This window comes from Pholcus phalangioides, unplaced genomic scaffold (assembly GCF_987345545.1).
Source record: "Pholcus phalangioides strain wild (caught in Gottingen) unplaced genomic scaffold, Ppha-v1.0 ptg000027l_1, whole genome shotgun sequence".
Taxonomy (NCBI): domain Eukaryota; kingdom Metazoa; phylum Arthropoda; class Arachnida; order Araneae; family Pholcidae; genus Pholcus; species Pholcus phalangioides.
Window position 1 is genome coordinate 406,764 of NW_028301617.1, and position 20,729 is coordinate 427,492.

Sequence of the window (20,729 nt, forward strand, 5' to 3'; positions counted from 1 at the left end):
AGTCAGCCACCTCGTTGGGCAATTTGCCTGTTGTGGCGTTGTATTTGTATTGTATTGTATTGTATTGTAATTTAACTTAATGGCTAATCGCAGATAGCTTGCAAGATATCATGTTTTTTTCAAAGGAAAAATATTCTTACAATTTTATTTTTATTTAATGAAAAATCCCTACATTGTTTTTCAAAAATCCCTGTTACATTTATTTTTGTACAGAATTTGGATCTGTGTGAAAACCTCCCTAATCCTCATTCTCCAAAGTTGGCAGCTATGCCATATGAATGATTCTAAAAAAACAAGGACATTATTTATTCAATACTTTTTCAAACATGATGAAACGGGGATAATTGAATGGTCAAGGGGGTGAGGAGCTATGGGTATAACATATTATCCTATGAGTTGACTTAAGTTGATGATGTGGGGGGAGGAAATGAAAAAAATTACAGTAAGTAGCGGATTTAGTCAAACAGGTGAGATAGCAAACAAAGATGGTTTTACGCATATAAATGAGTTTGACTATATTAAAAGAAAACATCCATTATCTCTATTCATTGTATACACATAAAAGGCACATAATGCATAAAATGTTTATTTTAAGAACAAGAAAAATTCTTGATGTAAAAAAAAATGTTTACCGGTAGCAGAATATGGTATGATATTTTTACACTTGGGGATCTGCTTCACAGTACGTTCATGATACGAAAAGATTACTGGTTCCTTCAAAATTCATTTACCCTCCTTATTTTGAATAGATATTTCTTGTACTCTTTGCATAGCTGACAAATTCACACCATGACATTTCCGACACACTGCCATATACTTGTCGGTACCACCGATGACTTCCAGCTGAAAAAGTGAAAGAAAAAACTAGGGTAAATTTTGTGTTTGTTATGGGGGTTTCAAAAACCAAAATACTGAAACTAAAACTTTATCTCAGTAAATAGTTCCTAAATCTCGCATATGAATTAAGACTACTACATTGACAAACGAATAATGCGGAATCTATGATGTGATGGCATCTTCTGGAGTTGAAATTCTACTGCAACTTATGACATAGCTTCATGAACATGAATTCTCAACATTAGGGCAGTAATCAGAAGGAAATGTCTCATTTTTAGGATTAAATAAAAAGTCAAATTTGCCATCACTGAACAGCAGGGGTGTATAGGATTTTTTTCCCTTCCCATTTAATTATAACTGTTTAAATAGCCTGATCTCTACAATATCAATAAAAAGTCAGCAGAGTCCTGTGCGAGACAGTTAATTTCGATTATAAAAATACCTCCATTATTATATCAATAATTGATGGTCCCTGCTGATTCACATAAAAAATAATATTGGTCAACCTCGCTTGTAATTAACATTGATGAAAATGCAACAACCTTAGATATAGTAACACATTTTTGTTGTTGTTTCTGCTTCCGTTTGTAAGGCGTTTCCCCTTAATGAATTTGTAGCTAGAATCTGACCTCATCACAGAATTTTTTATTTTGTTCTACTTGATTCTTTATGATAGCATTTTTGACTCTGACTTGCTTATTGGCATGTTCTGTATTTTACCCTTCCCAACTTTTTTATACAAATATTTCCTGTTTTTCTCTTAGAAGCTTCAAATTCATAATCTTTGCCAAGATTGGGAATGACGATAATTGCATAATTCATAAATTAATAATAATGAATACAACTATTCCTCTCACACATTTTCTATTTTTTTTCCATAGAATACATTATTGATATAGCACTATAATTCCTCCAGGTTCACAGACAACTTGCTACATTTTGGCAAAAATCAGCGATGTCTAGCATATTTATAATCTAAATTCCCCAATTTTTTTTTTTATAAAACATGGTCATCCTAATCATAATAAAAGAACTTGAAGCACCGTTTGTGACTGCATCTGACTTGAAAAAGTCAACCTCCATTATAAAAAAAAAAATCCTGTCGCTATAACTGAGTTGGACTGTATTTCTAATATCATTCCCAATAAAACTGCAAACATTACAAGTTAGCGAATTCCTGCTTTAGGAATATAATATAACAGTATTTGTCTGTATTATACTCCTAAAGCAGCGAGTGTCTTTTTTACAAAAAAAAAACTTGATTAAATTCATAAGATCAATAAATTAATCTCACCTAACAGATAGCTAACTTGATGATGATTGGATGTACAGTTGGCACCCGATTTCACAAACAGGCAAATTTTTACAAACCAGTCTTCTGGTCGCAAATAATATGACATGGCTTTCAATATCTATCCCACTGACAAACTAATTTTTCAAATCCATTCAAGTTCATAAAAACAAGCATCAACTACACAATGCCTCCTAGAAGTTTGTCACTATGGATTTGTTTAAATACATGCAGTCAGTGCTTGTTTTTACGAACCCCCGTTCAGACATGAAAAATTAGTTTGTAAAATCAAAAGTTTGTACATGGGAAAGACATTTGAAGGAATAATATATTGTTTAGGACCAGAAGATTAATTTGTAAAAATATACAGTTCCTAAAATCAAGCATGGAACTGTATAACTGTATATGTGCATAATAAAGAATGCTCACTTCTGTTTCACTGCCTATCCTCTTTGTATATGAAGCGTCTCCGAAACAAATCATACAAACAGCAGTTAGTTTGATGATACTCTCTGCAAGCGGCACAAGCTGCAAGATATTCCCGAAGCCCTATTCAAAAAAATAACAAATTTGAAGCGTATGTGAAAGTAGGTATCACTACCAGAATGCACAGATAATGGGAAAACAGTCCTAGTTGGACCCGCTCAAACAAATATCAACATTCATAATATTTGATTTAGTGGGAACACTTTAATCACTATGTTGCTTTGTTACCACAACTCTTACTTTACAAAGTGCTGCAACCGTACCATGCTGATGGATTTTCATGCAAATACAGTAGACCAGATCTTAATAAAAATTAAATTTAAACACGAGCCAAATTTAATAGGTGCGGAGCATCTTCCCTCCTAAAAATCAGTCCAAAATAATGTATTCATTAACTTTTCTGGGACCAACATCACCGTTGACCCCATGTCAACTTTTTAGTTACCATGGTAATCCAGGATTTGTCAAGCCCTGCAGCAGACTCCACAATCTGGCCTGTCCAGTAATCAAGAGTTTTCAAGTTGTCTTCCTTCAAGAAAAAGAAAACATGGCGCTGCATGCCTGTGGGCGGCCGTTTATACAGCTGACACTCATTACAACTCCTCCCTGTTGCCAAGGTAACTACGAAATTAATATCAATGCCTAAAATTTCTGTGTGGTTATTAAATTAGAATCTGATGGCAAGATTTCTGGAATTTATATCAGCGTAGCTATCACTACCAAAGTCAGTAAAACATGTCCAGGAAAAGTAAAAAAAACTATTTTTCACCTGTTTTTCATAGGAAAAATATTTGATGCCTAAAAAATTGTTCCGGGGTCTAGATCTTCTTGTAATTTGTTAAGCCCTGGTCTACTGTATCCCTATCTTTGAGCGGTGGAATAAACTAATGGGATTTTTTCATTATTTTAAGTATTTAAATTAGATTTGAAATTCAAGATTTCTGTGGTACAATTGCATACATTGCGTAACTTTGAGAAAGAAATTAAACTTGAAAGTTGATTAGCCACTTCATAAAGGCAAGTAAAACCATAACAGTACTTCGAAAAAAAAGTTGCGAAACAAGTTAGTTATATAGTTTTAAAAAATGAAACTTATTTACTTTGCGCTGATACGTTCCATCTAATGCTGCTACAATGACAATCTTGCCCAAATTAGCCATTTCTTCAGCAAAAGCTACAGTGTCAGGAAACTGAATAAGAAAAATTAAAAAAAAAAATACTTTTTTTGAAACCGTTCAACATTGAAGGTAGTTCAATGACAATTTACAAATTTCAGAAGTTTAATAGCTGACAGAACGTCAAGTTTTATCATTCATTCACGATGTCCAAAGGGACAGAAATTTCTCCTGTCTCGGAACTTTATTTTTAAGTAAAATATTAGAGTGGGGGAACTGTCATGTCTGCCTGAAAATGTAGTAAAAGTTAATCATTATTTTTAAAACTGGTCTATGTCTGAGGATGACATCACTCTCCATACAAAGGTTATTAACAGCTGGCTGATGCGAAGATATATTTTTTTGGAAAGAAAATTCAACTGCTCCTACTGGGAATTGAACCCATGTCCTTTCACTTTCCGGGTGAACGCACTAGACTACAGAGGCAATGAATATCTCAATCTTTCCATGGAGCTCAATTGCACACATGGAAAAGTTGAGATATTCGTTGCCTCTGCAGTCTAGTGGTCTAGGACATTCACCCGGAAAGTGAAAGGATGTGGGTATTTGATTCTCCGCAGGGGCAGTTGAATTTTCTCTTTTTCCAAAATATATCTTTGCATCAGCCAGCTGTTAAAAACCTTTGTATGGATAACAGAGTGATGTCATCCTCGAATAAGTCGCCATCTAGTGGCATCGTCAGCAATTGTGAGCTTTGTCCTGAATTGTCCGACCGTCCATGTAGTTTCGTTCAGTGCACACAAGCTCCAAGGAAAGGTTAAGATATTCGTTGTCTCTGTAGTCCAGTGGTATAGGACGTTCACCCGGAAAGTGAAGGAACATGGGTTCAATTCCCTGCAGAGACAGTTAAATTTTCTCATTCCAAAAAATATATCTTCATATCAGCCAGCTGTTAAAAACCTTTGACTGGTCTATGTATAACAAAAGATCTCCCCTGTTCTGGAACTCAACCACTAGCCCAAAATTTCTGAGGACTCCCTTTACAAAAACTTAATAATTCATCGCTTAAAAACATTTTAAATAAGATTCATCACAGACCCATATCCTGAAACCAAAATTAATACAAATTCGAAAGGAAGAAAAAAAATAATTACAAATTGTCCTTCATCTAAGCCTATGACATCATAACGTAGAGCATCTGCTTTCAGAGGAGTCAATTCAATAGCAGACACTGCAGACAGAGTTTGCCTTAAAAATAAAAAAAAATAAAAAATCAATACTTTAAGAAAAATCCATAAAACATTCATAAATCATATAAAAAGTAAATATTCTGAAGACAATCAAGGGAGAAATACGATATGCAGTAGAAATCAGAAGATAAAGGATTATTGTCTTCATTTGATTCCCGATGCCAGTAGTCAGCATGAGAAGATACACAGTTTGCTGAAAAAGTATCCGACCAAAATTTTTCGTGCATAAACCAATGAAGCAACGAAAATGTGGTTTGGTGCACACATGTAGGCACCATTTAATTATGAATTTTTTCCTTGTCTGCAGAAGCCAACAGATCGCTGATGAGTGAGGAATTGCAAATGAGAGCTGTCCGATTTTTGTTAAACTGAAATCTGATCCCTCTCAGCTTGGGGGAAAAGCAAGAAATCACACGGAACCATGTCAGGAGAGTAGGGAATCGGGAACCTGGTGAAGTACAGATGTGTTGCATTTGACCAGGAAACACTACACTAAATAAGAAGAGTGGATGGGCGCATTATCATGACGGAGCTGCCAATTACCCACAACTCCAGCCGTTTGCATCTCACAGCATCATGAAGGTGACTCAGAATCTCTTGAATCCTTTGGTGATGGTGCATTTAGCCCCACCCCACTAGGGTAAAAAAAGATTAATATGACTGCGGTCTCTCCGCTGATGTGCAGTCATCTTTGTAGTGGTTGTACCACTCCTTTATCAGAGTGGTGTCCATGGCTTCATCACCAAAGGCCTGTTAAAGTTTGAGGATTATTTCCATTCGGGACTCAATAAACCAATAACCTTTACACAAATTTTAATGTAGTAGCTTTAAAGTTTTCTGATATTTTGTCAAAAACAAAAATCTGATATCGCGCTCACTTAAGCGTCCTTATCCATCAGCAATCTGCTGAACAACAACTGGCAGAGAAAAATTCAAATCTGCACATTAGGATCACCTACATGCACGGACTAAACCATGCCTCCCAAATTTGATTGCTTAAGAACGAAAAATTATGGTTGGATACTTTTGAACATACCTTGTATCTGAGGGGGGTGATAGGTGCGGTCACACAGCCCCCCCCCCTAATTCAGAATCACACGGAAATCGAAATCTAAAGTAAAAATTTCACCGGTAGAATTATCACACACATCTTCAAGAATGATATGCAAATTTCAGGAAGCCACCAGATGATGCCGATAGTACGTCACAATGACGAGAGTGTAAGAGGGGGGTATATAAGGAATGGTGGCAAAGAAGTAAAATTGTTCACAAGAGTTCTGTAAGGCGCTCAGTGCCATAAGCGAATAGTTATGACACAGAGGACGTATGTGGATGATTTTTTACGTGGTAGAATTATCGGCCGCCTGGAATGTGGGTGTACTCAGATGGAAGTATCCGAGGAACTTGGAATTGCCCAAAGTGTCATCTCTAGGCTTTGGCAACGATTCCAAGATAACGGAAATGTCAACAGACGTTACAGTACAGGTCGCCCCCGAGTTACAACGCCGAATGAAGACCGGTATTTGGCAGTAACTGCCAAAAGAAGCAGACGGAGCACAGCATCCGACCTGTCTCGTCAGCTATCCGCAGCCACGGGTACCACAGTTTCAAGGCAAACCGTGTACATATGTTTGGGAGATATTGGTCTATATGCTCGCTGGCCTGTCAGATGTGTTCCACTCATGGCAACTCACTGTCGGCAGAGATTAGCCTGGAGTAGAGAACATCCAATGTGGACATCGTCACAGTGGGCTTGTGTGATGTTTTCCGACGAGTCCAGGTTTAGCTTGCAGTCTGATTCACGTCAGACTTTCATATGGAGAACGCCAGGTGCCCGTTACCACCAAGACAATATCATTGAACGACACCATTGGTTACGGTGGTGCAGCATTGCTAGTTTGGGGTGGAATTATACTGGATTCCAGAACAGATCTGCATGTTCAAACCGGAACCATGAAAACCCAAATTTATCGGAACATCATTCTGGAACAACATGTACGTTTGTTTAGGTGTGCCATGGGCGCAGAATTTGTGTTTATGGATGACAACACCCGTCCTCACCGAGCAAACATCGTAAACGAATGCCTTGAATCTGAGGATATAACCCGTATGGAATGGCCAGCATTCTCACCTGACTTGAATCCGATAGAGCAAGTGTGGGACATGCTTGACCGACGAGTTGCAGCCCGTCAACCACCTCCTACATGTGTACCGGAACTTCGGAGAGCATTGCTTGCTGAGTGGAGTGATCTTCCCCAAGATCAGATCGATAATTTGATACTCAGCATGCCTAGGCATTGCATGGACTGTATTTCATCGTATGGGAGACATACAATGTATTAACCATCATACCAACCATGTAATAGTAAGTTTTTGTAAAGGAGATATTTTTTACAATTGCTCCAGGGAGCAAAAATCGTAGTTTTTATGAATGGTATCATACATACACCATCGTTTTTGTTCTTTATCTTTTGTTTAATAAATGGGCTTTATGAATAAGTAACGTTTGTTTTGTTTCTGAACCTTTATTTGCCGGAGCTGGCATTAATTTTAATTTATGGACATGAGTGTATATGATTAAAAATAAAAAATTTGTAGAGAAACACAGGGCATTGCCGGTTGTGGTCAAAAAGTTGCAAATTTCTTGTTGAAAAATTGTAAGACGGCGAAAGATAAAAGGTTACTGCAAGTCACAATGAATTAAAATGTATTACACAAGATACAGGAGACTTCTAAAAATTTCGGGATAGCAAATAAAGAGGAAACACAGGGATGCCCCGTGAAAAAGGGTCATACAGTGACCTTGTATAGGACTGAAAATTATGTCTGTCATTATCAGCTAATACCAACTGAATAATGCACTTTCTATGGCTTCGTCCATGGGGACTCAAAATAGTGTCTGTTAATGGGTGTGATATGGCAAATGTTAATACTGTTAAACATTTTTGCATACTATCAAAATAGATATATTATAAAAGGAGTAAAAAGACCATACTGATCATGAGTGGCTAGACTGTCCTGTTGGTACCTCACATCCTTTGCATATTTGATAATCAAACAACTGTAGTTCGCAATTTGATACCGTTTCAGTCGTCTAATCAGCTCTGTCCTGTGAAATGACAAAAACCAGCAAATGTTTGTATAACTGAGATAAATCTGAAATTTACACATGACTATTTTCTGGAAGTTTCTCACAATAATAATAAAGAGTGGAAAAAATATATGTAAAAACATTAAAATATTAATTTTTATCCAAATCAACTCAGCTGATTTACTTTCTTTATCCACCAGTCCTCGAGGCCATGAGACTTACATAGGACAACAAATTTTTAAAAAATCAAGGCACTAATGGAATATTTTAGGAAGTAGCAAGTTTTTTTCTTCTCCCAAAGCCAGTATTTACGCATAGAAAATTTTAGGTACCAGTAGATGCCACGCGATCTTATATTTGTCAAGCTATGAACTTATATATGCTATGTCTGATCTCTTCTATGCTGGATATGATGTCAACAGATTTCCAGTACAGTGGTACTTTACTCAGCTAACAAATGTTTCTCCTTTTACGAATTCCTCAGCTAACAGATTTTTTTTCTGCCTTGGCTAACAAATGTTTTAGTTCATATGGATGCACACACATGCTAACAAACAGATAAATGTAAACATTCCTGTCAGTGGTAAATTCCAAATATACTGTACACTGCTGCCTGGCGACTATTTCATTAACACCAAATCCAATTTGAAGCTATTTGCTATGGTTTCCTGACAAAACGATTGGAACATCCAATAATGTCTGAAAACGGGCTCAAGAGGATGGTGATGGCGACATATCACTGTTTTGGGAGTCAAAAACTTAGCGACAAATAGGTATACCATATATTGCGAATTAACTATACAATGATGTAAATAAATCGATGGTAAAGGATCATTGGAGTTTCCAATTACCAGCATGTTTACAAAATGATTTATGATCATATAAACCGAAGTTCCATTGTATTTGGACTTGAAGGTGACAAAACACCCGTTATTTATTTCAAACAAGGGCCCAGGCCCCCCCACCCAAGAATCATTCTCAAACTCAAATTACTATGATAAATGAAAAATTATGATTAACAATAACTTACGTTTTTCCCGAAAACATCGGGCCAAAGATCACCTGTTAGAGTAAAAACTTCTGATAAAATATATAAAATTATAAATAAAAGACAAAATCAATCTCAACAATTTTTTTTAAACATATAATAGGGAAATATCAAATGAGTACAAATAATATATTAGAAAATTATTAAGCAGTTAAAATTATGCCATCTATGCGATAAAGATGCTGTGTTTTTGTATAGTAGAACCTTGTAGGTTCCTTCCTTCCCTTTTCAGAATTTCTGCCCCCACCGTTTTCTAAAATTTATCCCCCTTCCTTGTAGTTTTCTGAATTTTTGTCCTTCACTTTCAATTGCTGTCCCCACCCAAAAGCAGAATATGCCGAAATCTGTGACGTAGAGAGAGAACAATCTGGAAAAAATTTAAACAAAATGGGTAGGAAAACTGTAGAACCACTCAGCCAAGGACTTGTTGCAAAACATTCTGCTTTGGGAGACACCTACCTCTTGCTAAAATTTCTTTCCTTACTTGTCGTTTTCTGAATTACTGTCCCTGTCATTTTTGAAATTTGTCACACATATCTTCTTCCTTTCAGTAAGGGACACGGCAAGTTGACGACTTTTTCCAACAATAAGTCGCCATGCCAACATAATGGCACTGGGTTGCCGATGTTCTAGAACTCGTCCAGATGGGGCAAGTTGTTTGTTTTTCCTCAGTCACAGAACCTCTTTTAAAATTTCAAATGGCCATTTTCTTGCTATACTGCCATTATAACCGATTATTGGATATAAACGTACCAGGTTATAACTTTAACATTTCTTTTTTTGCATACCACGTTAGATTTATTATTTAAACTACAGTCCAGGTTTTATTTATATCCTCATCAGTTCTTTTTATACTGGGTTTTATTTATATGCTGATCGATTTATTTTTATCCACAGTTTTATTTTTTAAACAGGAAGAACCGTTATTTAAAAGCGTCTGGATACCTTATGCTGTTTTCGATGCTGACGATTTTTTTTCTCTTTTTCGGTGCCATAGTGTCGGGACTTTCCATCAGGCCATTGAACATGTTTGGCACCAAAAATCGCCAAGTTGCACCTTATACCAAAGCTGTTCTCCTGAATTCCCATTACTGCCTTGTTCTGAAAATTTCTGAAATTTACCTGGCCCTTCTTTACCTAAATCGCACCTTTCATTTTGTTTTCTGAATTTCTCACCCCTGTAAATAATCTAATTCTTGCCCTCCTCCTCCATGTCCTCTTCTAAACTTCTGCGCTCTCCTTACATTCCCCTGATTGGTCAAAAAAACCTGAATTTCAAGCTTTTAACAGGGTTCATACTCATTTTCGTAAAAAAATTTCCCTGACTTTTCCAGGTTTTCCAGTCAAATTTTCAAAAAATTCCAGGTTTTTTTTAAAATCAAAAAATTGATATAAATTAATAAAAATTAAAAAAAAATTAATTATATTATAAAATTATTTATATTAATTATAAAATTAATAATTTTAATTACAATATCATAATGACATCATAATCGTAGATTTTTTTACACGCATTTATGCTTTTCAAATACACCTGATAGAGAAGACGCGTAAGCACTAGAACCGAGAAGCTACGCAATCGGGGGTTGTTCACTGAACTCTGATTTCACGTGCTTGGCATAGTTCTGGATAACTTATCTGCCCATGTTACGAAATTACCGTAACGGCACTTTGTACCCATGGCTTTCTACGATGCGTAGTTATGTTTCTGGAAGCACTAGAAAAAGTTACGATAAAGTCGTAGCAATACGCTTTTCCAAGCTGACTTACGAAATCCTTGTTTCTCCTTGGCAGTATCTAACATTTTTTCTGATATATTGCAACATTTTACGGATTATCAATATTTACGATGTTATCGGAATTCCCTTTTTCATCCCGACGGATTTTTTTTTCCTCATTATTATTTTTGATCAATCTTTTTTCCCGATCAGACGACAATCATGACGATTTTTCAGGTCGTTGTCTGAAATTTCTAGGTTTTAAAGCAAAAATGGGCCATTTTCCCTGATTTTTTTTTTAGTAAAAATTTTTTTCCCTGACTTTTCCAGGTTTTCCCTGACCCGTACGAACCCTGTTTTAACCAATCAGTATTTTTTTCACGCTGCACGCGGAGCAGAAATTTTACTCCAACGGAAACCCGGCTTGAACTTTTTCTAAAGCCGGGTTTTCCTAGGAGCAGGTTTCCAGGGCCGCGCGCAACGTGATTCGCCCAGCGCGACACGCCCTCCACTCACCAATAAGAAAAGCAACATGACTGTTTTCCTACAGAGTGCAATACGCCTGACGACAGCGCTTTACGTCGGACTTGATTGGCCGACTGCTTCTGGAGGAGTCAAATGCGCCGTGCGCCACGGTTTTGCCGATATTCTCTTCACACTTGTGTGTTTTCTTTTCCTTCCCTTCAACCCGGAGCATGAAGAAGACAGAATAGCTGATGCCAAAGTCACATAATTTATATAGCCGCCCTGATCTGATGCGCCACGCTAGGAAAACGCAAACGTGTAGCGTGATTATGTAACACGTTTCTGTCGGCGCGAAATAGTACAATTCGGTTCACGCTGCGCAACAAACTTTTTCCTAGGAGCAGGTTTCCTGTGCCGAGCGCAACGTGATTTGCCCAGCGCGACACGCCGTCCATTCACCAATGAGAAAATCAGCATGACTGTTTTCCTACAGAGCGCAACGCGGCTCACGACAGCGCTTTCCGTCGGGCGTGATTGCTTCTGGAGCAGTCAAATGCGTCGTACGCAGCGCGTACGGAGCATGCAGACGACAGAGAGCAGCTGATACCAAGGCTATATACTATAATACAGCCGTCCTGATCTGATGCGCCAGGCTAGGAAAACGCAAACGCGTAGCGTGATTATGTAACACGTTTCTGCCGACGCAAAATGGTTTAATTCGGTTCACGCGGCGCAAAAAAACCTATTCCTAGGAAAACCCGGCTTCAATCTCTGTCTTTGCTTCTTTTTTTAATTTTGGAAATGGCATTTTACCTGTATTTGACCACTCAATTTCGAAGAGGTGTTGAGCATTACGTTCGGGTTGTTGAACACTAACATTCTGGACGGGGTTGATGCAAACCTACAAAAAAAGAAATGAATGAAACTTCCTTTACAAAGCTTATAAAGGAATATGCGTCGCAGCCTTTCCCGCGTTTTGATACAAACCGCCAAAAAGTTCCCGGTACCAAACAACACAACAGTGTTGCCAACAGTAAAAAAAAAATTTCATCTAAATTTTTGATCTATAACAACTAGGAAACGGAGTCACAGCCGACTTGACGGCCATAACAAAGAATTTTCTTTGATCAAAAAATACCCCAAGACTTGTTGGAAACAAAAGAAATATGTAAAATAATGAAAACTAAAGATGAAAAAAATTATAAATAGGTTCAGAGATCATTCAACATGAGAAAAATCTATAGTTAGATTAAAAGAATTAAAACTCTCAGTGAAGCAAACTTCCGGACGAAACTTCTGCCTTCATGGCAGCGCACGTTTCCGACGTGTGGTCGGTGTAAACAAATGTGTAGTAATTCATTTATTTGTATATATAGGACTGTGATTTTATTCTAAAATGACGAAGATCGGTGAGGAGACCATTTTAACTTCGGAATGCGCTTCGAAATTGTCAAGATTACCTGTTGCCGCGGGCGGAGATTTCATATTTGTGAACACTGGCTCCAACTCGATTTCGTCCATTGTGGTAAGAGAATTAAATCCGAACATCGATATCAGGGGTGCGCAATTTCCGGCTCACAATGTAGCATTTATATCAGGGGTGCGCAACCTCCGGCTCGCAATGTAGCATTTATATCAGGGGTGCGCAACCTCCGGCTCGCAATGTAGCATTTATATCAGGGGTGCACAACCTCCGGCCCACAATGTAGCATTTATATCAGGGGTGCGAAACCTCCGGCACAATATGTAACATCTATATCAGGGGTGTACAACCTCCGGTTCGCGGATCAAACATGTCCCCCAAATGAGCTCCATCTAGCCATCGTAAGGTGTTCGTACGATAAATACAACGGTTTCATGACCCGCGAGCGGTAATCGTCGCATATCGGGCCCGTGGAATGAAACTTGTGCACCCCTCAGCTAAGTCTTTTTTCTTTAATAAATTTTCTTTGATAAATTTATTTTTTTATTTTTGCAATTTGAATATTTCCGGAACAGCTGTAGTGTAATCGCCCTAGATGGCGACCTTTTCTTTGGCGAGGAAAACGTTGGTAATCATGACGAGGAGTCGCCAAAAGAGTGAAACGAAGACATGTTTCTTGCCAAAAAAAATCGCTGCATTATACTGCAGCAATTGAAACGGAAAAATGACAAAAACAATAACACAGCAAAACAACATTATAAGGTATTGTGATTGTAAATGGAGCATCTTAAACTAGGTAACGGATCGAGATTGGAAATGAAGCAACGTATAAAATGAATGTTGTTCGCTTTATATTTCAGGAACAGCTTTGATGTAAGGGACAGGTTGGCGACTTTTTTTGTGACGCCAAATATGTCTGACGGTCCAAGAAAAAGCCGCCAGACACTACGTGCGCCAGAAAAAAAATCACCCGCATAGAAAACAGTAAAAAACAAATGGTATAAACAAAAATAAGCTCTGGATTGTTTAAAAAATGAAACTGTGGATAAAAATAAATCAATCAGGGTTTAAATAAAACCTGGGCATTGTTTAAATGACGCCCGGACCATTGTTTAAATAATAAATCAATCGGTTTAAACAAAACCCGGACCGTTGTTTAAATAATAAATCGATCAGGGTTTAAGTAAAACCCGGGCATTGTTTAAAATAAAGCCCGGACCGTTGTTTAAATAATAAAGCGATCAGGGTATAAATAAAATACGGGCACTGTTTAAATAAAGGGAAAAAAAAGGGAACAATACAACCTGACCAGCGACAAAAATGTAATCCAAACACTCGGAACAAGCACAAACGACAAAATGGCTGTACGGCTGTTTGAAAAGACGCGCTAAACAACTAACGCCACCTGGCAGAATTTTCCAGAACAGCGACAACCCAGCAGAACAACACCAAACCAGAGTGCTCCAACGACAGCAACTTATTGCCGGAAAAAAGTCGCCAATTTGGCATGTCCCTTATACCAAAGCTGTTCCGTCTTTCCTTTGTTGTATAAATAACTATTCTGTGCAGTAAAAAATTGAAACCCAGACTCTTTCAAATAATAACATAATTAGGGCGTAAAAGTCTCTCTGGGTTCCGTCAATAAAAACCATGTAGGAGTAAAACTGACATAATGGCTTGTAAGCAAAAAAGTAATAAAAATGGAAATACTTAAAGTGCAATCTGAGAGAGAATGATATCCGAAATGAAGAAATTTGACATGAAAAGTCAAAGGTGGCATACTTCATTGTGGTAAACGGTACATGCTGTACAAGGAAGGAAGGGGGAAAAAAGTGTTGCCGATTTCAAATTATTTGAACAACGTGGTAATACAAAACCATATTTTAACCAGCATCCTCTATGGGGGTGATGTCATTCAACAGTAAGAAAAGGATAGCAACCTACAAGGCGGAGGAAATAATAACATCATGTAGGGAAAAAAGAAACGGCAACGAACGAAAATAGTCAACCGCACCACCAGGAAGAAGATCTAGGGGTTTTTCTACTACTACTTAACCATACATGCACCTCGTACACATTCCTCTACGGAATTTCTAATGAATTGGAATATGCGTGCGTGTGTTGTAAACGTAAGGTGAAGTTTGTTTTCATGAAATGCCTGTTATGTGTAGTGCTGCGATCTGCCATCAATTTTTCTAACTATGAGCAAAGTGTAATGATTGAATTGTACCGTTGTAGGTCTGTTGTTCTCTGCGATGATTATACTACAGCTGTTCTCCAAAAGTTGATTGTATAATCTGCACATAGGTGGAGTCATAGCATTGTATGTCTTCTGTTCCAATTTCATGTTCTTGACAACCAGTTGCAGTCAAACCCTATTGTAACAACATCAAAGATTCCACGAAAGTTTTTTGTTATAATAACCAGGGTTCACATTTTCAAGACTTTGTAAACTCTTCAAACCTGAACCAAAACGGTCAATTTAAAAAAAATAACAATTTCAAAATTGATTTGCGTTGATTGATTTAATGTCAAAATGTTCTTCAAAAGAAAAACACATCTTTTTAGTTAATTAATTCAGGTCAATATCTTTACTAGGACCACTTGAGTTAAGTACACATATGTGTACCTCTGGAGCAAAGAAGTTAAGCGGTGCTTGACGAATGCCGGGTTGCGATGGTGACAGTAAAAACTGCCCTAGGACAAAAAAATATATAGTTAATTTTCCACAAGCTTGGTCAGCTCCAACGGGGCTACTTCTTTCGAGTGCCAAAATTCTCAAAAAATGGTGTATTATTACATTAATTATTAACATATACATTAAATTATTAACTTTACTTTATAACAAGGCTCACCAATATTATTCTCTATGGGAATCAGTCAGGAACACTCATTAGTGGCGTTAGAGCCAAGACGGTTACAACAGAGTTTGGCTGTGCTAAAATTCGCTAAGACAAATAAAAAAATCTATAATTATGTAGCAGTTATATGAATAGGGTGAGAATCGGTGTTATCCCAGTGGTTGAAAAACATTGGTCTAGAGCAGTGATTCCCAACATGGGCATTAACGTCCCCTTGGGAGCGATGGAAAGTTCCAGGGGGGTGGTAGAAGTTATGGGTATAACATAGGATCCTATGGGTTAGATTGCGTCGAGGGGGGGGGGCGATGGGAGAAAAAATTTCTGTAGAAGGGGACGATGGGACAAAAAAGGTTGGGAAGCTATGGTCTAGAGGAAGTGATTGAAATTAAGTAACATTTGTCACTTCCGCTTAATAGTTTGGCTTTCAGATTAACATTTTCGTTTTCATTTTGTAAATTCATTTATTGAAATTCTGTTTTCACAGGCTAGTGACCAAAAGTTAGTGCAGACATGGACATTAACTCACCCGCACACCTTCACTTGTCCCGTTGCCTTCTCTGATCAAGATGACACGATATGCTGTATATCCGATCATGATGTGAGTTTTTTCAATTATCTAATTCTTACTGTGCATGTAGTATCCATATAAATTTACAATTTTTGCCCGATTTTGATAGATGCTTGTACAGGACACAAATTGAGCAATGCCTAACTTTGAAAGTTTTTTTTTAATTGATCCTAGCAGCTGAGGCACGAAGAGTTACAAATATCAAACCCTATTTCCAACTCGACTGGGTCTTCCAACCCCCCACATATATGTGGCTTTTCATTCTTTCAGTAGTCGGGTTCAATGTCATTCCGATTTCCCAGTGCTGTGCTTGAGGAATTGACTATATTGTTGTAGTGTTGCTTCCCCAAAGCATAATGTTTTGCATTGTTCTTCAACAAACCCTCAGCCGACTTGAAATGTTCTGCTGTAAAAATCACCATAATAGTGTTTTCTATCCGAGGATGATGCCACTCTTCTCTATTCATATGAAGGTTTTTTACAGCTGGCTGTTGCGAAGATTAATTTTTTAGAGAGAGAGAGAGAAAAATTCAACTGCCATTGCGGGGAATCGAACCCAAGTCCTTTCACATTCCAGGTGAATGTCCTAGATCACTAGACTACAAAGGCAACGACTGTCTCAATCTTTCCTTCAACGACTATCTCAATCTTCGACTAGCTCGTGTGCACTGACCATAGATGGACAGCCGGACCTATATAGCAGAGAGTGACATTATCCTCAGATAAGTCGCCATCTGGTGGCAGTGGCAGCAATTGTGAGGTTTGGCCTAAATTGTGTCTGACCATCCATGTACGGTTCAGTGCATGCGAGTTCCAAGGAAAGATTAAGATATTTGTTGCCTTTGTAGTCTAGTGGTCTAAGGCGTTCACACCCGGAAAGTGAAAGGACGTGGGTCCAATTCCCCGCAAGGCAGTTGAATTTTCTTTCTTTCCTAGATATATCTTCGCATCAGCCAGCTGTTAAAAAAACCTTCATAGTGTTTTCTACACTTTTCTTAAAATTCTTCCAGATTGTTCTGCGACATACATCACAGATTTTTGCATATTCTGCTTTTGGGGGAACTGCTGCTCAGGACTGCAACTAGGGGGGAAGCAGGTGGGACACCGGACCAAAGCCTGGGAAGGGAATCAAATTTCACCCTTTAACCTCACCTTCAACATTACAAGGGGGCACAGAAATGCATGTTTTCGGCTCGGCTGACCAAGCATCTAGTTGTGGCCCTGGTGCTGCTTGAGTATATTCTGACATGACCATATTTGTAGTTACAATTTTTTTTTAAATAGTCCTAGATGGCGATTTTGGGTTCAGTATGCACCGTGCTGGATGATTTCTTAAAATGTCTTGAAAGTTTCAGAAAATTCTTAAATGTTGGAACAAATGGAGGAGGGTTGTAATTTTAGCTGGTCAAAATTGGTTTTAACCAGGCCAACAGCTAAAAGTGGACTAAACTGGTGGAAACTATTCAAATACATTGAAATGGTCTTACACTGATGCAGTAACAGTTTTAACAGTTTTTTTTAAAAATTTTAATATTAAGATTGGTTTTTACTTTTAACGGGCATCAGAATGTGGTTTTTTTTACAAAAATAGGGTTGCATTCTGTCAGAAAACTTTCCTGACACAGGGGTACAGCAGAAACAGCGACATGACTGCAGAAACAATTGCTCTACCACAGGGAGTCCCCCATCGAGGGGTTAGTGCGCCAACCTCTCGATGAGTATATAAATAAGCCTGCCATTCAGAATCGGCAACAAATTGTAGGTCTCAGTCTAATTAGCCCCTGTGTGCAAAAAATGACCGTGGTGCGACAAAAATGATCTGAGACCAATCATCTTTTAACCATCCAGACCTGTTTCTACCATCCTGGTTGATATCAGTTTCGACCATTTTGTAGTTTACGACTTGGTTGAAAGAAACAGCGACCAATTAATTCCCATTTTTAATTTTTTAATGAGTAGTTTCCTCATACAGCTGCCATATTATCATGCTACCCTCTTCTCACAGCAGGCAAAGCCCGGGAACTGGATCATGAAGGGCACTGAGTTTACTGTTTTTCCATTCGAAATTACATGGGAGGGAAGGGAACAAAATAGGCTCTGTTCCTCCTTGCCTCGAATTATCCAAAAATCCAGGGCTCAGATTTTCGAGGCTCCACTGTATTAAGATCAGCCCTTCAAGCCAGTTCAGAAATTTAGTCGAAGGGAATAATCCTGATGACTCAATCTTCTAAGAGCCTAAGGCTAGCCATAGATGTTCAAAAAAGCTCTATGGTGCCGCTTAAAAAAAACTCAACTGAGAGAGATTGGAGCAAGACAAGCAACAGTATGCCGCTCTGCAAATGGGACTTGTCTCCACTAAATTTGTGAACCAGCTTGAAGGGTTGATCTTAATACAGTAGGGCCTCGAAAATCTGAGCCCTGGAAGTTTGCATTTTTGGATAATTCGAGGCAAGGAAAATTTTCGAATTTCCTTCTTGAGACTCCTCCTTTCTTGGTTTTTCCCTCCAAGAACTAGACTTTTATATTTTTTTCCAGTAGTACTATGCAGTACGTACATATTGTACAGCAATTTCAGTTTGAAAGGCACTAAACAGCACCCAGCCCCATAATCGGTATATATTTGGTATAATAAAATATTATGACTCACTTGAATGGACCTGTGACGTACCACTTAGCAAGATCTGCGCAAAGGGGTTAATATTGGTGGAAATGTGAGTGTATGAACAAATATTTGTATAAACGATATCTGATGTTTTCTGAATCACAATATATATAAGTACAGTTTCTAATTTATTTTCTTTTGTTGAGCAGACATTATTGACTTGGACAGATACAACTTCAAGCTTGAAGAAAGCCACAAAAGTGAAGGTGAGGAATGATCTCGATACTATCTTTACATATATTGTTTTATTTTCTTTCTTCCTTTATTAAATTATACTCAACATCCATTTTTATGTTAAATAATCAGATAATAATGAAATATTCTCGCTATGGAAAGGGGAGAAAAAACCAGTTTAACCTTTATGCAATATAGGCTATTTACCTCGCTCCGCACTCTATTGAATAGCACATTATACAGACCATTGCTGACAATTATCCCAAATTTTCTAGGAGGCTCTCAAATTTTAACGATGATGGCAGAAAAAAAACCTGCTTATGGTAAGATGAAAATTATTTCCCGAGAATTTATGTGGAAAAAGTCAGTTGCCCTTATTTCCTCCCAAAAGTGACGTCAAGTGTCACCATTTTGTCAAATCACTGAGAAATGCATCATTTTCGCAGGGAAAAGAGGAAATTTGCCAAACAACCAGCATTTGGTTTGGTCCTTCTTAACAGTCAAATTGACGAGATGACTTTGAACCTACATCCCGTTTTGAAAAGATCTGTCCCGTTTTTGAGTGTAATGGCAACTTTTTCTTTTGTTGGCATGATTTTGTTAGTTTATGAGTGTAGTTATGACAATTAATATGCAACTTTCTGTTGGGTGATAAGCAGTTGTGGTATAAGGTTTTTCCTAAAAATGAAAAAAAAATCCTTACAATTTTATTTTCATTTATGAATAATCCCTACTATATTTTCTAAAACCCTTTTCATATTCGTATGGCTTATGATTGCCTTTGTACAGAGTTCAGATCTGCTCAAAAATACAGTATACTCTCGCTAATCTAGCACATATCAGACCAGGGTGTGCCAGATTAGTGGAAGTTAATTGAAAAAGCTCATTTAAAGAATATAAATTTCAACATGGAAGTGACATTTTTTCTTCTAATATCAAAGAAAACATGTTTAAAAATGCAGAATTACTAAACAGGCCAGATTATCGAGAGTCTAGTGCAATCCTAAATTTCCCTAAATTTTTAATTATCTAAGACTACTGTACATCATAGAGCAACTTATACTGGCATTACATTACTAGCATTGATTTTTTTTTTACATATTTTTATTCTATTGCAGCTGCCATCTGAAGTGTTCACTTTGCTGTCATCACCCGGATCCGGATGCTTCGCAATCTTCATGTCAGGTGTCGTGCTCCCTGTCAAAGAAATTCTGTTGAATCCACAGTTGGTTACATCCATTTCAGACCCAGGTGTCAATGGGGATTTAGTATGGGCTGATATTTTGTTAGACAGTCGTCGCCAAGAAGTCATTTTCGTCTTTGTTACTGTCAAAGTAAGTTTTTTTTTTATCCTAATAAGTTGAGATGAATAATAATGTTAATCTCTGTATTTATATTCTTACTACAATATATTAACCAACTTGAATGTATATTTTAAGTACAGTAAAACCCTGCTTTTGTGGACACTCACAGACAAAAATATTTGTCTGTAAAAGAGAGGCGACCACATCAGAGGGGGTTCCTATAGAAACTGTAAAATACGGCATTAACGATAATTGAAATGGTTCTTTGTTTGCAAATTAACCAAAAACTGAGAATATAAGGTGCATTTAGTCATAAAAGTGCATAGTTATTGCACAGATGCATAATTAAAATCACAAAAGAAATATCATACAAAGTATACTGAATTTACAACTTGACATTTTCAACAATTTTTGTGAAACTATCATATTCTGCGAC

At 37.5% G+C, this 20,729-nt stretch overlaps 2 protein-coding genes and 1 non-coding gene across 3 annotated transcripts in view; 2 read left to right on the forward strand and 1 right to left on the reverse strand.

The window, feature by feature from the left end:
• Nucleotides 1–570: 570 nt before the first annotated feature.
• On the reverse strand, nt 571–12,322 carry LOC149067999 (thymidine kinase, cytosolic-like). Its single transcript, XM_089251713.1, has 7 exons — nt 12,115–12,322; nt 9,101–9,132; nt 7,975–8,088; nt 4,884–4,977; nt 3,715–3,804; nt 2,558–2,677; nt 571–843 (listed from the first exon to the last, which is right to left on the reverse strand). Exons 1-7 carry the CDS (start codon nt 12,178–12,180, stop codon nt 724–726), a joined length of 636 nt encoding a protein of 211 aa, XP_089107839.1. The 5' UTR covers nt 12,181–12,322; the 3' UTR covers nt 571–723.
• Nucleotides 4,561–4,634, forward strand: TRNAS-GGA (transfer RNA serine (anticodon GGA)). The gene has a single exon. It is a non-coding gene; the product is annotated as a tRNA-Ser (tRNA).
• A 67-nt stretch (nt 12,323–12,389) lies between the features above and the next one.
• Nucleotides 12,390–20,729, forward strand: part of LOC149068001 (nucleolar protein 11-like) — a 29,542-nt gene continuing 21,202 nt past the window's right edge. Inside the window, exons 1-4 of the mRNA XM_089251638.1 lie at nt 12,390–12,826; nt 16,070–16,183; nt 18,965–19,021; nt 20,108–20,323. Of these exons, the coding sequence (XP_089107764.1) occupies nt 12,698–12,826; nt 16,070–16,183; nt 18,965–19,021; nt 20,108–20,323 (516 nt within the window). The 5' untranslated portion in view covers nt 12,390–12,697. The remainder of the gene's footprint in view (nt 12,827–16,069; nt 16,184–18,964; nt 19,022–20,107; nt 20,324–20,729) is intronic.